Genomic DNA, 13,541 nt, shown 5'->3' on the forward strand with positions numbered 1-13,541 from the left:
GCCCAATAAGCAAAACTTTCTGCGCCTACACCTAGAAATTAACCTCTAGTAATTTTCACCCCAGCTAAACTTCCCAAACCAGCCTCTTGCTTCTCATCCTGGTTAACCCCGAAGTTCTCCAAAATCCCCCTGCTTATCCCTTCGTTCTGACTTTTCCCTTGCTAATTCTCCCTGCACTACACACCTATTACTGAGGACAACCCTTTCGGGGTTCCCTATCTTGATGTGGAGCAGATTCCCAAGCCAGAACCAGGATGGATAAGTCCAAAAGCTCAGCTAACGATCTCCTGAACCTGTCTTCTTGTCTCCATTCTCACTGCTACCACTCAGGACACCCTCCTCTCTTGCCTAGATCCCTGAGACAGCCTCGTGACTGTTCTGTTCGGCTCCTTCCATCCGTTTTCTGCCCTGCATATAAATCCAATGTGCCTTCCCCGGTGGTAACTCATTAATGGTTTCCTATCACAGCAGGAAGGAGTCCCCCGCCCTCATGACACCTTCAAAGGTCTTCATTTCTCTTCTTTTCCCACTTTCTATCTTACCCCATACACCCAGCCACATTTAACTTTTTCCAGGACCTCAAGTGCGACTTCCCCTGTGTTGATTCTTTCGTCTGGAACATTCTTTCCCTCTCTTCTTACTCTGAGGTAATTCTGACTCACATTCCATCAGGTCTCAGATGGAATATCTCTTCCCCCACAAAGCCTTTTCTAACCACCCCCTAGACTAGATTAGGAGTCCTTCCCATGTTTTCCACAGTACCTGGTCTGCATGCATTTCTTTTTCATAGAGAGCACCTATGTATCACATCTTAGAGAACGAGCTGCTCAGCTGTCTGTCCCCCTTGAATTACCATGAACTCCACAATGACACAGGCCAGGTTTACCTTGCTCACCATGTACTCCCCAGGACCTGGCCAGTGCCTGACACACAGGTGATGCTCAGTAAATATCTTTAAATGTGTGAAGGAGTAAATCTATATAAAATGTCTTCTATTTTTCCAGGTTACTAACATTCCTGAAATCTGAATTAACATTTAGTAGGGATAAATTTCTTCTGAAATGCGCCGAAAGGAATAATACACACAAAAACTCACATTATGCATAACACAAAAACAGGAAGGAAACCACAATAAGAGGCTGAAATGTTTTCACAGCAAATCATTAATATGAAATTTTCAGGGTTTATAACTGAGGGGAAGATACATATAAGAAAAATGCATTCTGAATTTTAGGTGGCCCCTGAGAACCTTTTATCAAAATCCATTTCAGGTTAATTAAAATGAAATCTTGTTACCTTGTCAGAGTGATCTGGAAGGAAGTATAACCAGCAATGAACGAGGCCAGTCTCGTCAGACTCTGCTTTCCTGAGCCGCCAACCCCAACCAGGAGGGCATTTCCCCGGGGAGTACGAATGATGCGTGAGATCTAGAACATGGAACGGCAGAAGCATCTATCATTCAGCATGTAAACCTTCCATTTTCTCATTTCTTCTACTTGGCATTTTGGAAAATGTAGCTTCCTCAAGATTAGGACAATTCTTCCAACCAGTATCCCTCCAACCAGAGAAATACTGGTTGGAGGAATGAGAGCATCACCAAAATAGAACAGTGTTCAGTAATATTGAACAGATTGGGGACTGTGGGCTGTGCCTTCAGGAAACTAGGGGGAGACCATACAGATAAGTCAGTAGTCAGCCCAGACTGCAGCTTGCTTTGGGTCTTCAAGAACAGAAATAAAGGAGACTTAAAGGTTTCCTTCAGTTTGCCCAACCCAATGCAGTAGGATGGGAATGAAAACATCGATTTCAAAACAACACATAGTTTTGGAATACAGAAACCACAGGTCATTAGAAAAATCCTCCACTTTTGAAAAATGAAGTTTAAATTGAAGAGAATAAAATTCCCAAAATCTGGCATAGACATAGAATCTCTTTTTAAAGAATGAATATAAATACCCTCCCATTATTTGGTCAAGACAGTGAGACCTAAGATATTTACCAAAAGTGATTATGGGTGGACCAGGAGTCCACTCTGTTCCAGTCAGTAGCCCCAGACCGCTACTCCCCATTACGGTAAAAGTCCATGTTTCTTTGGCTTTTATTGGTATCAAATGAACTGCTTATACCATCAGGCCTCCAATCCCACCTAAAGGAAATTCAGAGCAAAATTCTGTGCAGATTCAGCACAGAGTCTTCCCCTCCTGATGGCGGGTTAAGCCTCGGATATTGCCATAATACCCACTTTTCTCTGGAGAGTGGGTTGGGGGCTCAGAAGGAGTCACTTGCCTGTGTCTGGGAAGACTCCTGGGGTAACTCGGACTGTGCACGCTGCCAAGGTTTTGTTAAACATCCTTCCTCAGGATCCAGAAATAAGCTATGCTCTATTCACACTGACTACTATCAGCTTTTGAACTATTTCTCCCAATTCAGTGTGAGCCCCAGGAAATGAAAACCATTTTTCTGTCTTGTGGTGGACCTGAGAATTTGTGAGATAGGGAGGTGACACACCCCTTACTCCAGCCTCCTCCTCACCCTTGTCATGCAGTGTCTCCAAAGTTGTTGTGGGAAGGGAAGGAGTAGAACTGGCAAAATTCATGGGATTGTTGCCAATGTCCACCCATACATATTCTGTCCCTGTATTACTTAAAGAGACATAGTTAATGCAGGTAGGGAGTAACGACAGGCTATATTAGAATGCCCTGTGTCTTCCTTGTTCAACATTTTAACATGGCTTTTGTCATAACCATTTCCTTTGGTTGGTACTGGTGAATGTATCAAAGGTTTAAATAATTGTTGTTCATTAGGTATTGGGACCCTTTATCCCAACATCTTTTGCTGCAGTTGGGCCTATGTCTTACATTAAAATTTTTTTTAGTCCCAGTTTCTAGCACATGGTAAACCTAGTTTCTAGCACGTATTTGACAAATGGACATATAGATGAACAAACAAAAAGAAGGCTTTAAAAGCAGACTCGAAAAACTCATAATCTGGTTAAAAACAGAACTAGGTGAGAACACAATCAAGTGAGACCCTCACGAAGGGCTATTTTGTCCTATTTATGCAGATTGTGAGATAGAGAGATTCACTTTTGAATTCCATTAACAAATATTTAAAGATATAGTCATGTCTATCCTGCCCCACAGGTGCTCACATTCTAGCAGGGGACAGAGACCCACAAACAGAAACCTGGTATTACATGCGGTATGTGCTGGGACAGGAATAAGGGCAACAGGAGGACAGGAAGTAGAAATAACACTGCTTGCTAAAGGCAAGTCTTTGGTGTGGAGCTGAAATCTGACCTGGATCTTGAAAGATGACTAGAAGTTCATCATGCAGAGAGGGTGACATGCAAGGTGGGAACTAGGCTAAATTTTAAGAAGAGAGAATGGGATGCATGTGCAAAGTCTCAGAGCCAGTGGATGCGCAGAGCATTTCCCATAGGAGTGAGAACTTCAAGAGTGGGTACAAAAATATCAGGACATGAGGAGCCAAAGTATTGTTTAGGGGTATACTGGAGACTTGGTTTAATGTCAAACATATCTATCAAGCCTCTCTAGTGTGCCTGTTTTAGCAACACTCCGCCAATGAATGCTGAGGTGAATAAACTGGATGTCCGTCCTCATGAAACTTGTCATCCCTTAAGAAAGACAAACTCGTAAATAGATCCATCTACACAATGCAGTGCCTGCTGGGAATGTGGTATTGGTGAGATGCTCTCAAATTGGGATGTGTTTCATCATAAGAAGTTGTTTTTTCTGGATTACACACTATGCATAGTATGACCCATGCAGCTGGAATGCTCGGCAGGAACTAGATCATAAAAAAACCATACATGTCAGGGCTTGAATGTTAACCAAACAGGCAAAAGAGATATTGCAAAAATTTCTCTGTTTTAAAAAAAATCCTTATCTTAATTAAGGAAGGAATTAAGAATTATACTTAGTCTCAGATCATATCCTGCTTTGCTGCAATTTTGTCTCTAATTCTCTCTCTTGTCTTCAATCATGTCTTATAACTAAGTCACATATTTCAAGACTCAGGCCTACATAACACTGGGTTTGGATGTACTATTGACTGAAAGCAAGAGTGTAGAAGAGAGGGTCAACCTAGAAGATAGTGAGGATTGTAGCATTTTAGCTCAAAGTCCAGTTGTGAATTCTTTGGTGAATTCCAGATGAGACACACTAGAGACTCCAGGAGTGAGGCAAAACATGGTCAGGGACCCTGTACTGAGGCACCCAGGCCTAGAATGTCATGCCCACAGTCAATAAATACTCATCAATCATCATCTGTACTGTGAAACACAGAAAAAAAAAGTGCTAGGGAACTACCTTAAGCACAAGACCAACATAAATAATCTCATCTTCAATTTGAGCTATTATGAAATCTCAGGCCAATTACATTTTGTCTCCAGTAGTCAGGCATAAAGTTGCCTTTGGTACTATCTATTCAGAAAATATGTTTTTTTCTTCTTCCTTTTAATCATCAAATATGACACAATGTCTATTCTTCCTGAAACACATAGCTCTTACTCAACTATTAATTAGGAGCTAATTTCAAAATGTTACTCCCCAGGGAGTACAAATGATGCATGAGATCTAGAACATGGAATAGCAGAAGCATCTTACATGTTCAGCATGTAAACATTCCATTTTCTCATTTCTTCTACATTCGATTTTGAAAGAACATTTGTGCTTTTAATTCAGTACAGATGTTTCAGGATCTGGAGAATGCAGAGTTTTCAGGCTAAATGCCTCATGCTGGGAGATCTAACCTCAGAACAAACTCTCTGTCTTCCTCCCTCTCCTGGATTTACCCCATCCTTGCAGAAATGCCTCATGCCCACTCTTGCATTTTCATGGGGAGGGTTGATTTGAAAACTTCTACAATCTTCTCCATTTCTAAGGTTAACTAATTATTAGAGGTGGCAATTTGTAATTATGAAATCATACCTCCAGGTTAAATCTAAGCAATGGGAGAAAGCCTCGAAATGTTTTCTTTCTAAGAGGACATATAGTAGAGTCTGAAAGAGTAATTCACATAAACAACATGAGAATATCAGCAATAAATTTTAAATGGCATTATCTTCCATCACAGATAAATTACGTCATATAAGTTTTCAAGTAAAGAATGTCTTTTACTTCCAGCCTTTGCGGATCAACTGCCCCATGCGTGGACACTTCAATGACTAGTGGACAGAGAGGAAACTCTTTTCTTGGTGGATTTCATGCCAACAGACTTTTCATCCAACTCAAAATCAATTGTTTGTGAATTATTTCTAATTGTGGTAAAATACATCTAACACAAAACTTACCATCTTAACTATTTTTAAGGGACAGTTTAATGGCATTAAGTGCCTCCACATTGTTGTTCAACCACCACCACCATCCATCTCCAAAACTATTTTCATCTCCCAAAGCTGAAACTGGAACGCTGAACACTCCCCAATTCCCCCTTCCCCCTAGCCCTTGGCAATTACCATTCTGTTTAAACATACTGCTTATCCTGATGAAGTTGAGTACTCTAGGTACCTCATATAAGTGGAATCATTCAGTAATTGTCTTTTTGTGACTGCCTTATTTCACTTAACATAATGTCTTCAAGGTTTTTGCACTATTCCTTATAGTTATCTTTTGCATGATGCAAAAAAAAAAAAAATAAGCAGACACTTTGCCTGTTCTTTGAATTCAGCTGTCAACCACATTGATTCGATGTAGCGAAAACACTGAGCTGGAAGCTATAGAGCAACACTGAATACAATTATCTTATCACACATTTGAAGTACACATGCTCTGATTTTAAACCTGTATGTGTGACATGTTGCATTCAGTTTAGAAATTAAATTGGAATATAGCACTGTGTTTATTTTTAAATTGAATATTCTCCTAGGAAATGAAAATGAAAAAGGCGGGAAAAATTCTGGTGCGAAGCCAAGAGTCTGTCACTTGGGGGAGGTGCTACTAGGCATGGCCACTGACCTTGACCAAGTGGACCATCGCATCTATGAAGAACACCAAATCCATGCCAGCACCACGGACACCCTCATTATGGAGCTGCAGAAACATATTCAAACGCTCCTTCAGGTGATCAAAAGACTCAATTGGCTCATAAACTTTGGGCATCTCCGAGTCAGCCTCCTCAGATGTTTCTCCTGGGATTGGGAAGAAGAATCAATTAAGTACCTTCAACTCACTGGGCTTCACTGCTTCCTTCAGAGTAAATTAATATATTCACAGTTCTACAATTTCACCCTAAATGTTACTGATTTTCATCTAAATGTCATACGGATTTTTATAGAAGCAAACAATACTAAAAGCATTAGAAATGTTGCAATCAATGTGCCATCATAGTTCTTTCCTGCCCGGGAGAGGCCAATTTCAAATAATGTTATAAACACTAAATTTAACTTGTATCTATAATAAAACATTGGTATTTCAAGGATCCTCCCAGAAATATTCTCTAATCATCAAAATGAAGATCAAAAGAAGTAGGAATTTAATATCAAAATCAGCAGCAGAGGTCAAGAATTAGGTGATTTTTTAAATCATCATAAAGAGGTCATTGCAGCTGCTCAGGCAATTTTTATAATTTAGAAATTTCAGATGAGGGTGAGGACAAAAGTGAATGTTAGAGAATGAAGGTAGAGGGTTGAGAGAAAAAGAATAATGATTTCTTATATAAATAAATACATTGAATTATTTCACTGGGAAAGTATTAAAATCAATACATTTTTATTAGAAACATAATACATCAGCTGAACACTTTTCCAACTTTGACTGCAAGGCATAATACCAGAGAAAAGGCTAAACTAAGCAAATGTAAATTCACTATCAATTAACAGTAACAGGAAAAAAGAAGTAACACACTCGTTGAATATACAAATAACAACTTAGAAATTCACTGCGTACTAAGAAAGTGACTGTATCCTCCAAATTCAATACTACGTAATCATTTTCAATTGACCCTGTCCTAAGATAACAGTATACTAACCTTTGTATGACAAAGCGAGAAAAATGATTTAACATAATCATTAAGATCAGCCTAGTTGCAAAGCTCTCACTAACTGAACTCCAATAGTCACATCACTGGTCCATAAAGGTTCGACTCAAGAAGCTTCAAGAAACAAAGTGCTCTGAAGTCACAAAACATTAAGCATTTGCCTGCAGATGCCATCCACCCTAAAATGCATTTGCACTCCTTGAAACCATAATTGAAGTATTTAACTCTCTGAATTAGAGGAAATAAAGCTCATAAATTCTAATTATCTTACAAATGATCCTACCTTTACAGCATTTTTGTATTTGTGTGACTTGATTTAAAATGAAATGTGTCAGCTTCTTTCTGTAGAAGGATGCTTCCAACTGCATAGCCAGCAATAAACCCCCTTTTACAATTTTCAATCAGAAACTTGATAAATCACAAACATCCTTATTAAATCTAGTAAGGGGCTGCCTGGCCATTTTCAACCATTTAAAAGATATAAATAGCATGGGTTTAAACATGCCCTTTTAAACTTGGAAATTAACTTAAAATTCACTCTCAGTATAGAAGAGGTCATTGAATGAAAGAAAAATATTCTACTGAAGCCCACTTATTTCTAAGGGAAAAAATAATTGGAGTCCTACTTCTTTTCACAGGAAAGGATAGATATCTCAATTTTTCATAAACCATAACCACAAAAGCTGGCCTCCACATCACCCATCCCTTTCCAATCATATTCAATGGCTCTCTCAGGTGATTTGAGGCCTTTCTCTATAGTTCGCACACTTGGAATGACCCAAAGAATAATATCCATCATTTTTGCTACTTCTCACTCAGCAGTGACTGTGAGCCAGATCGTGTGAGCCAGTCTGCAGACAACATTTCCCTTATTCCCCACAGTGCCACATGAAGCATGCATTGATATTCCCATTTTTATAAATGAGGAAATTGAGGTTCGAGAAAGTTCAGAGACTTTCCTAGCTAATGGGTGGTGGGTCCCTTCCTCACATCTACCTCTACGTGACAGCCGTCCGTCCTGGGCACTTTCTCCTGCACTTCTTTCCCCCCCACCCGCCCCCAACTCTACCTGAAGAACCAAGACTCTCGTGCATAGAAACTAGTTAGTCTTTTAACACCATGACTATGCATTTATTCACTCATTCTACATTTACTGGGCACTTAGTATGTCCCAGGTTTATTTCAGTAGTGTTTACTAGGCAAAAATTCAGCATCCCTAAACTGAACCATCCATCTTCAGATAACTCTCTGGGGAATTTCAAATTCTGCTTCTGCCGAAATAGCGTGGGAAAGAAGGGAGAGGGGTCCTAAGTGAACATGTATAAAGGACCCATGGACAAAGCCGAAGGTGGGGAGGATTGAAGATGTGAGGTGGGTGTGGGTAGGGCAGGGGAAAGTGGTGGTGGGAAAGTGGATACAACTGTATTCAGACATTAATAAACAATATTTTTTAAAATTCTGCTTCAGTAGTTTACCTGTTGCTTCAGGTGCATCCCTCAAGAAATCCACAAAATAAGAGTCAATTCCACAATCTACCAAGAGCCTTTTCTCTTCACCAAACTCTTCCTCCACCACACTTACTAAAGCCTTATCAAACCAGGCCACATCATCAGACACCGTGAAACGGTCGGCGATCACGCGTTTACACTCATGCTTCCACAGCCTCAGCAGGTCCTGGAGAAAGCATGATAAAACATGTCACTAATTGCCATCATGCCTGAATTGGGAACTCAAGGTCATAATACTATAGAATACCATCTTTCCTGATTTAAGACGCATTAGAAAGTTAGGGTTAAGGCAGATTGCACTTAACTTCATTTCATATTCATCTCATTCAATAATATTAAACAAAAAGTAGTGTTATTTTCAGCCTTGAAATTAAAATGAAAACATCTCTAGACAAAATACTAAAATCATTCTGATCAACCAACAAACTAATAATCTATGTAAACACGTTACGTTTATGATAAATGAATGTTTTGATAAGACACCCGCATTCATGTGGACAGAGCATAACAGAAAATCCAGTATATAAACAACTCTCACTTGTACAATTGAGATATTACAAGGGTATATTTCCTTAATACAATGTGAAGGTAATTTGTGGCAAAAAAAAAAAGTGATCAGAAGAAGGCAATTGCCTAGTCTAGATAATTCAGGGCAAAAAGTTAACTGGAAATAAAGGAAATCAATTGTTCAATACACCTGTTCCTGCAGCAAGAATAACAAATGCTTGCCAATGCTCATTATTTAATGTGAAAGACTGGTGGAAATTTCTTAACTTGATAACATTGTGCAAGCAAGAAGGGTTTTAAGCTATCGTATTTTTAATGATAAAATGCTATTTAGTTGCCAGAGTCTAAAACGAGTGAATGAGATATATTCAATGATTCAGTTAAAATAAAAGTTCTGGATAAAACCAATTGCTAAAACATACTTTTTTCCTTACATTAGCTGAAAAGCAGGAAAGGAAAGAATAACCATACTAAAAAATCTCAAAATATTTTCACAATTCCACTAAAAATTACATTACTAAGACTTTTTTTAAAGACATTTATTTGGGGAGAGAGCAGGAGGGAGAGAGAAAGCAAACAAGGGAAACATGGATGTGCGAGAGGAACATCAATCAGTTCCCGTTTACACCCCCTCAACCCGGGGCCACGCCCAAGACCCAGGGATGTACCCTAATCAGGAATCGAACTGGCACCCCTTCGGTAGGCAGGACAATGTTCAACCTGCTGAGCCACACCAGCTAAGGCACTAAGACTATTTAGTGTGTGTGGTAAGTAACAATGTTATTTGTTTTCCTTTCTTATTTATTACTTACACCTGGTTCCTTGACAACCTCTGATGTAGCGCTCAGCATTCCCTGCCAAATCCTCGAAAGATCTCGGAGATTAAACACATAATGGAATTTTGCAGGGGTAGGGAGCATTTTAATCTTAGTCATCTGCCATAGCCGGCGTGTCAGGGGAACCAATTTTGTCACTGAATCTCTCACTTCTTCTGAGAAACCCCTTTGGGTACAGTAGTAGCCCGTCCCAATCACACCTGAGAGGGGAGACAAGGCGTAACTTTTTTACTCACAGTTCAAATCAACTAAATCAAAATACAGAATATTATAATGCAGAGTTTGCACAAATAGTTACACATTTTAATATATATCCACATATTAAGGAAATTTACAGGATGTTCTCTTGTTTTTAAAACCTAAAAAATAGATTTAAGTTTAATTAAGTTAGCACTCAAATACTGAAAAGTTAACGAATACTCCTGAAACTCTAGCTAAACTACCATATTTTTCCACATATACTGCACACTTTTTTGCCCAAATTTTTTAGGAAAATAAGGATGCACATTATACATGGATAGTACTGATTCCATATCTTTATAAATGTTTTTAATTTTTTATTTATGCTTATGTGTTAAAAGTGTAACTGTAGAAAGCAATAACAATATGCAAATGCAAAATAATACCCTGGAATATGGTCATTGGTTTTGTTTCCAAATATAAATCAGTAAATAATTAAATTAAAAAACTAAAATGAAATTTTTTTCCTAAAAGTTTGGGCCAAAAACTTGATTGTCCATTATACATGGTAAAATACAGTGATTCAATATTATCAAGTGAGTAAACTGATAAATATGTAAAAATGTCTTACAAAAAAGATAAAAAGGGAGATTTCATGAATGCTCTAAGATTTCCCCATTCTCTTTTTTACATGTAGGTAGTCTCTATTACTTTTTATTTTACATTTCTTAATTTTTATTATATTTTTCCCATTACCACCTATCCCCATTAGACCTATCTCCCTGTCCCATCCACAATCACCATGCTGTTGCCCATGCCCATGAGTCCATTTTCCTTCCTGCTCAAACCCTCCACCCCTTAACCTTCACCCCCCACTAGCTGCCATCTGCTCTCTGTCTATGAGTCTGTCCCTCTGTTGCTTGTTAGTTCAGTTCACTCATTAGATTCCACACAGGAGCGAGATCACGTGGCATTTGTCTTTCTCTGACTGGGTTACTTCACTTAGCATAATGTTTGTTCTCCAGGTCCATTCTTTTGTTGCATTTCCATGCATTATAAAATATTTTGATTTACCTTATACATAAAACATTCCAGGCCCCCCAAAAAGATCATTAAAAGTTAACAGTCATTCTTTCTGCTCCATTTTACTTTTCCAAGTTTAGATAATTCACATATCATTTCGTTTCCAAACCTTTGCCCACTGTTGTAATTGAAAGCAGGCACTGCCTAGGGTGCGAAGTTGACATTTTAGTCTGCCAGAAATTAATTAGGACGATCCTAATGAGTTTTTTCCTCGGTATCAGGTTCAGAAATGCTAAATTAATACCTAACACAAATGACATAACACACTCTTTTTCTGCAAAGAGTAATTCCAAAATCAGTTATAAATCAGTAATTCCAAACTCAGTTAAATAACCACGGTTACCTATTGGGTTTGTGTTTCTTCAACAAATCATTCCTGAAATACTCCACAGTTAATTAATCAATAACTTATCACTCTGCAAATTACTCTGAAAGTCAGACCATGACCAATCTTAGTGCAACATTGGTTCTGTGCAAAATTATTTTTTTGGCCAGAATCATCATTAAAGGCTGGATGAAGTATTAGCTACATAAACTTTTTGGCACGGTATTGTATCAATCCAGACTTTAAATATGTGCATCCATGAGAAAATGATCTCATTTTATTAAGTCTTTCTATAAACAAAATACATTATTTGAGAGTGATAAGGACAGCAGATGGAGAAGCTACCCAGTGCTTCTTCTATGTTGACCTCCAAAAGTACATTTTCTCGCTGGAACACAAGGAAGTGTTCTTCCCTTCCCAAGCCCCATCGATGTTCATCTTACCAAAGATCTTGTCCATGGAAACATCGGAGGGCAGCGTGCAGTTAAATATAGAGAACTGCCTCTTGAGTCTTTGGGGTATATCATTGCGCCCGCCCCCAGGGTGGATCATGGCTGCCAACACCTGGATGTCCACGATGCTGGTAAACTCCCCAGGCTTCTCGAGGTTATAAAAGCCACTCTGTTCCATTAGCTGTCGCATTATCTCATTCGTAACCTGTGAAAGACAACTTTCAGAATTAAAATGTCACTCCTTTTTCTATCCTAGAACTGAACATCTTGAGTGCTTCAAATTAATGGACTTGATAGGCATTGTATGCCAGAAATTGTATGTTGGAAAATCAGAAAAAAAAAAATTGATTCATCCAAGAATGAATCAATGTTGAATTAAAGAAAGTACACAACAGAATTGACCTACCTGGTCTCCCCACTCGTTGATGACTGGCATATTCACATCATCAATAAACACAGTCATCTTCTTTCCCGCGGGAGGGCCATATGTTGTGCCCATGCGTTTATCCACATAACTCTCTATCGTCCTCTGTTAAATGAGAAAGGCAACAGAAATGTCTGTGAAAATATTCCCTAAAATACGGCCAATTATTTTAAATATTTAGGGACACTCGAATTGACAGGAATTACTCAGAAAAAAAAAACCAAACTCTTCTTAATTCTGGAAAGCAGAGTATAAAGTCCCTAAATTATCTTGATAATGTTTACAATCTTTGAAAATCTAATTTAATTTAGGAGTAAATAAAATTCTAATCAATGTCAATTTTGAATGGGACAGGACTCTTCAGCCCATTTTGACACTGTCACTTTTGTCTCACTCTATGTTGATGACACGCTAACCTCCAACCACCATCATTCAAAGGGCCCAGCCCTTACAATCAGGGACAAAGTTAATCAGGGCTACTGTTCAAGAAGATTCTTAGGTCTGTGCTCTGAGCTGCACAGCCTGCTGGAGTCTGAAGACGGCTCTTCCTCCATCGAGAAGGCTGCCAGCTGGCTTCTGCAGCCGGACACAGTCCAGACTCACGGCTTTGGGGCAGATGCGATCACTCTGAATCACTTCTCTTCCTGAGACAAAACAAGAACACCCCACTCATGTATCCTCTCTCATTGCTACATTCTGAGCTTAGGTGGCACAGGAGACTACACTATGCTCTATAAAAACACTTTCCTAGCAATATGAAAAAGAACATTTAAAGCTGATGAACGTAATATAATGCTATATGTCAATTATGCTTCAATTTAAAAAAAGCTGACAGCAGGAGTGTTGGAAGGGGTAAGAGGGACATGGGAGAAGGACCCCAGACTGTTGACTATAATATCATTTTCATGATAGTACAATGTAGTTTGTAAATTAATCAGTCATTTAAAATGTATGCACTGACTAAGCAGAGCAAGCCTGCAAAGAAAACAGAAAAGGCTTTGCAGTTCTGAAGCTCACTCATAAAGACCTCATTGTATCCCCACCACTGTACAGATCCTTGATTTTAAATCATAATAAAGATAATGCATAAATATAGGAGAAAATGGAGGTATAGTGACATAAAATGCATTCTCCTCCTAGCCAAAAAGTCTTCTCTTACTACATGATGAGCAAACTGGTAAAAAAAAAATCACTTCAATATCCAAGATACAACCACAAAATAAGGCA

The 13,541-nt window shown here is 38.7% G+C and overlaps 1 protein-coding gene across 2 annotated transcripts in view; it reads right to left on the bottom strand.

The window, feature by feature from the left end:
• Positions 1–13,541, bottom strand: part of DNAH5 (dynein axonemal heavy chain 5) — a 210,181-nt gene that overhangs the window by 74,537 nt on the left and 122,103 nt on the right. For both annotated transcript variants that reach the window (XM_037063015.1, XM_037063014.1), the window contains exons 48-53: positions 12,297–12,419; positions 11,882–12,095; positions 9,827–10,050; positions 8,475–8,673; positions 5,979–6,151; positions 1,297–1,427 (exon numbers count right to left, since the gene is read on the bottom strand). In XM_037063015.1, the coding sequence (XP_036918910.1) occupies positions 1,297–1,427; positions 5,979–6,151; positions 8,475–8,673; positions 9,827–10,050; positions 11,882–12,095; positions 12,297–12,419 (1,064 nt within the window). The remainder of the gene's footprint in view (positions 1–1,296; positions 1,428–5,978; positions 6,152–8,474; positions 8,674–9,826; positions 10,051–11,881; positions 12,096–12,296; positions 12,420–13,541) is intronic.

This window comes from Sturnira hondurensis, unplaced genomic scaffold (genome assembly GCF_014824575.4).
Source record: "Sturnira hondurensis isolate 20B ecotype Veracruz unplaced genomic scaffold, ASM1482457v3 Scaffold0014384, whole genome shotgun sequence".
NCBI lineage: Eukaryota > Metazoa > Chordata > Mammalia > Chiroptera > Phyllostomidae > Sturnira > Sturnira hondurensis.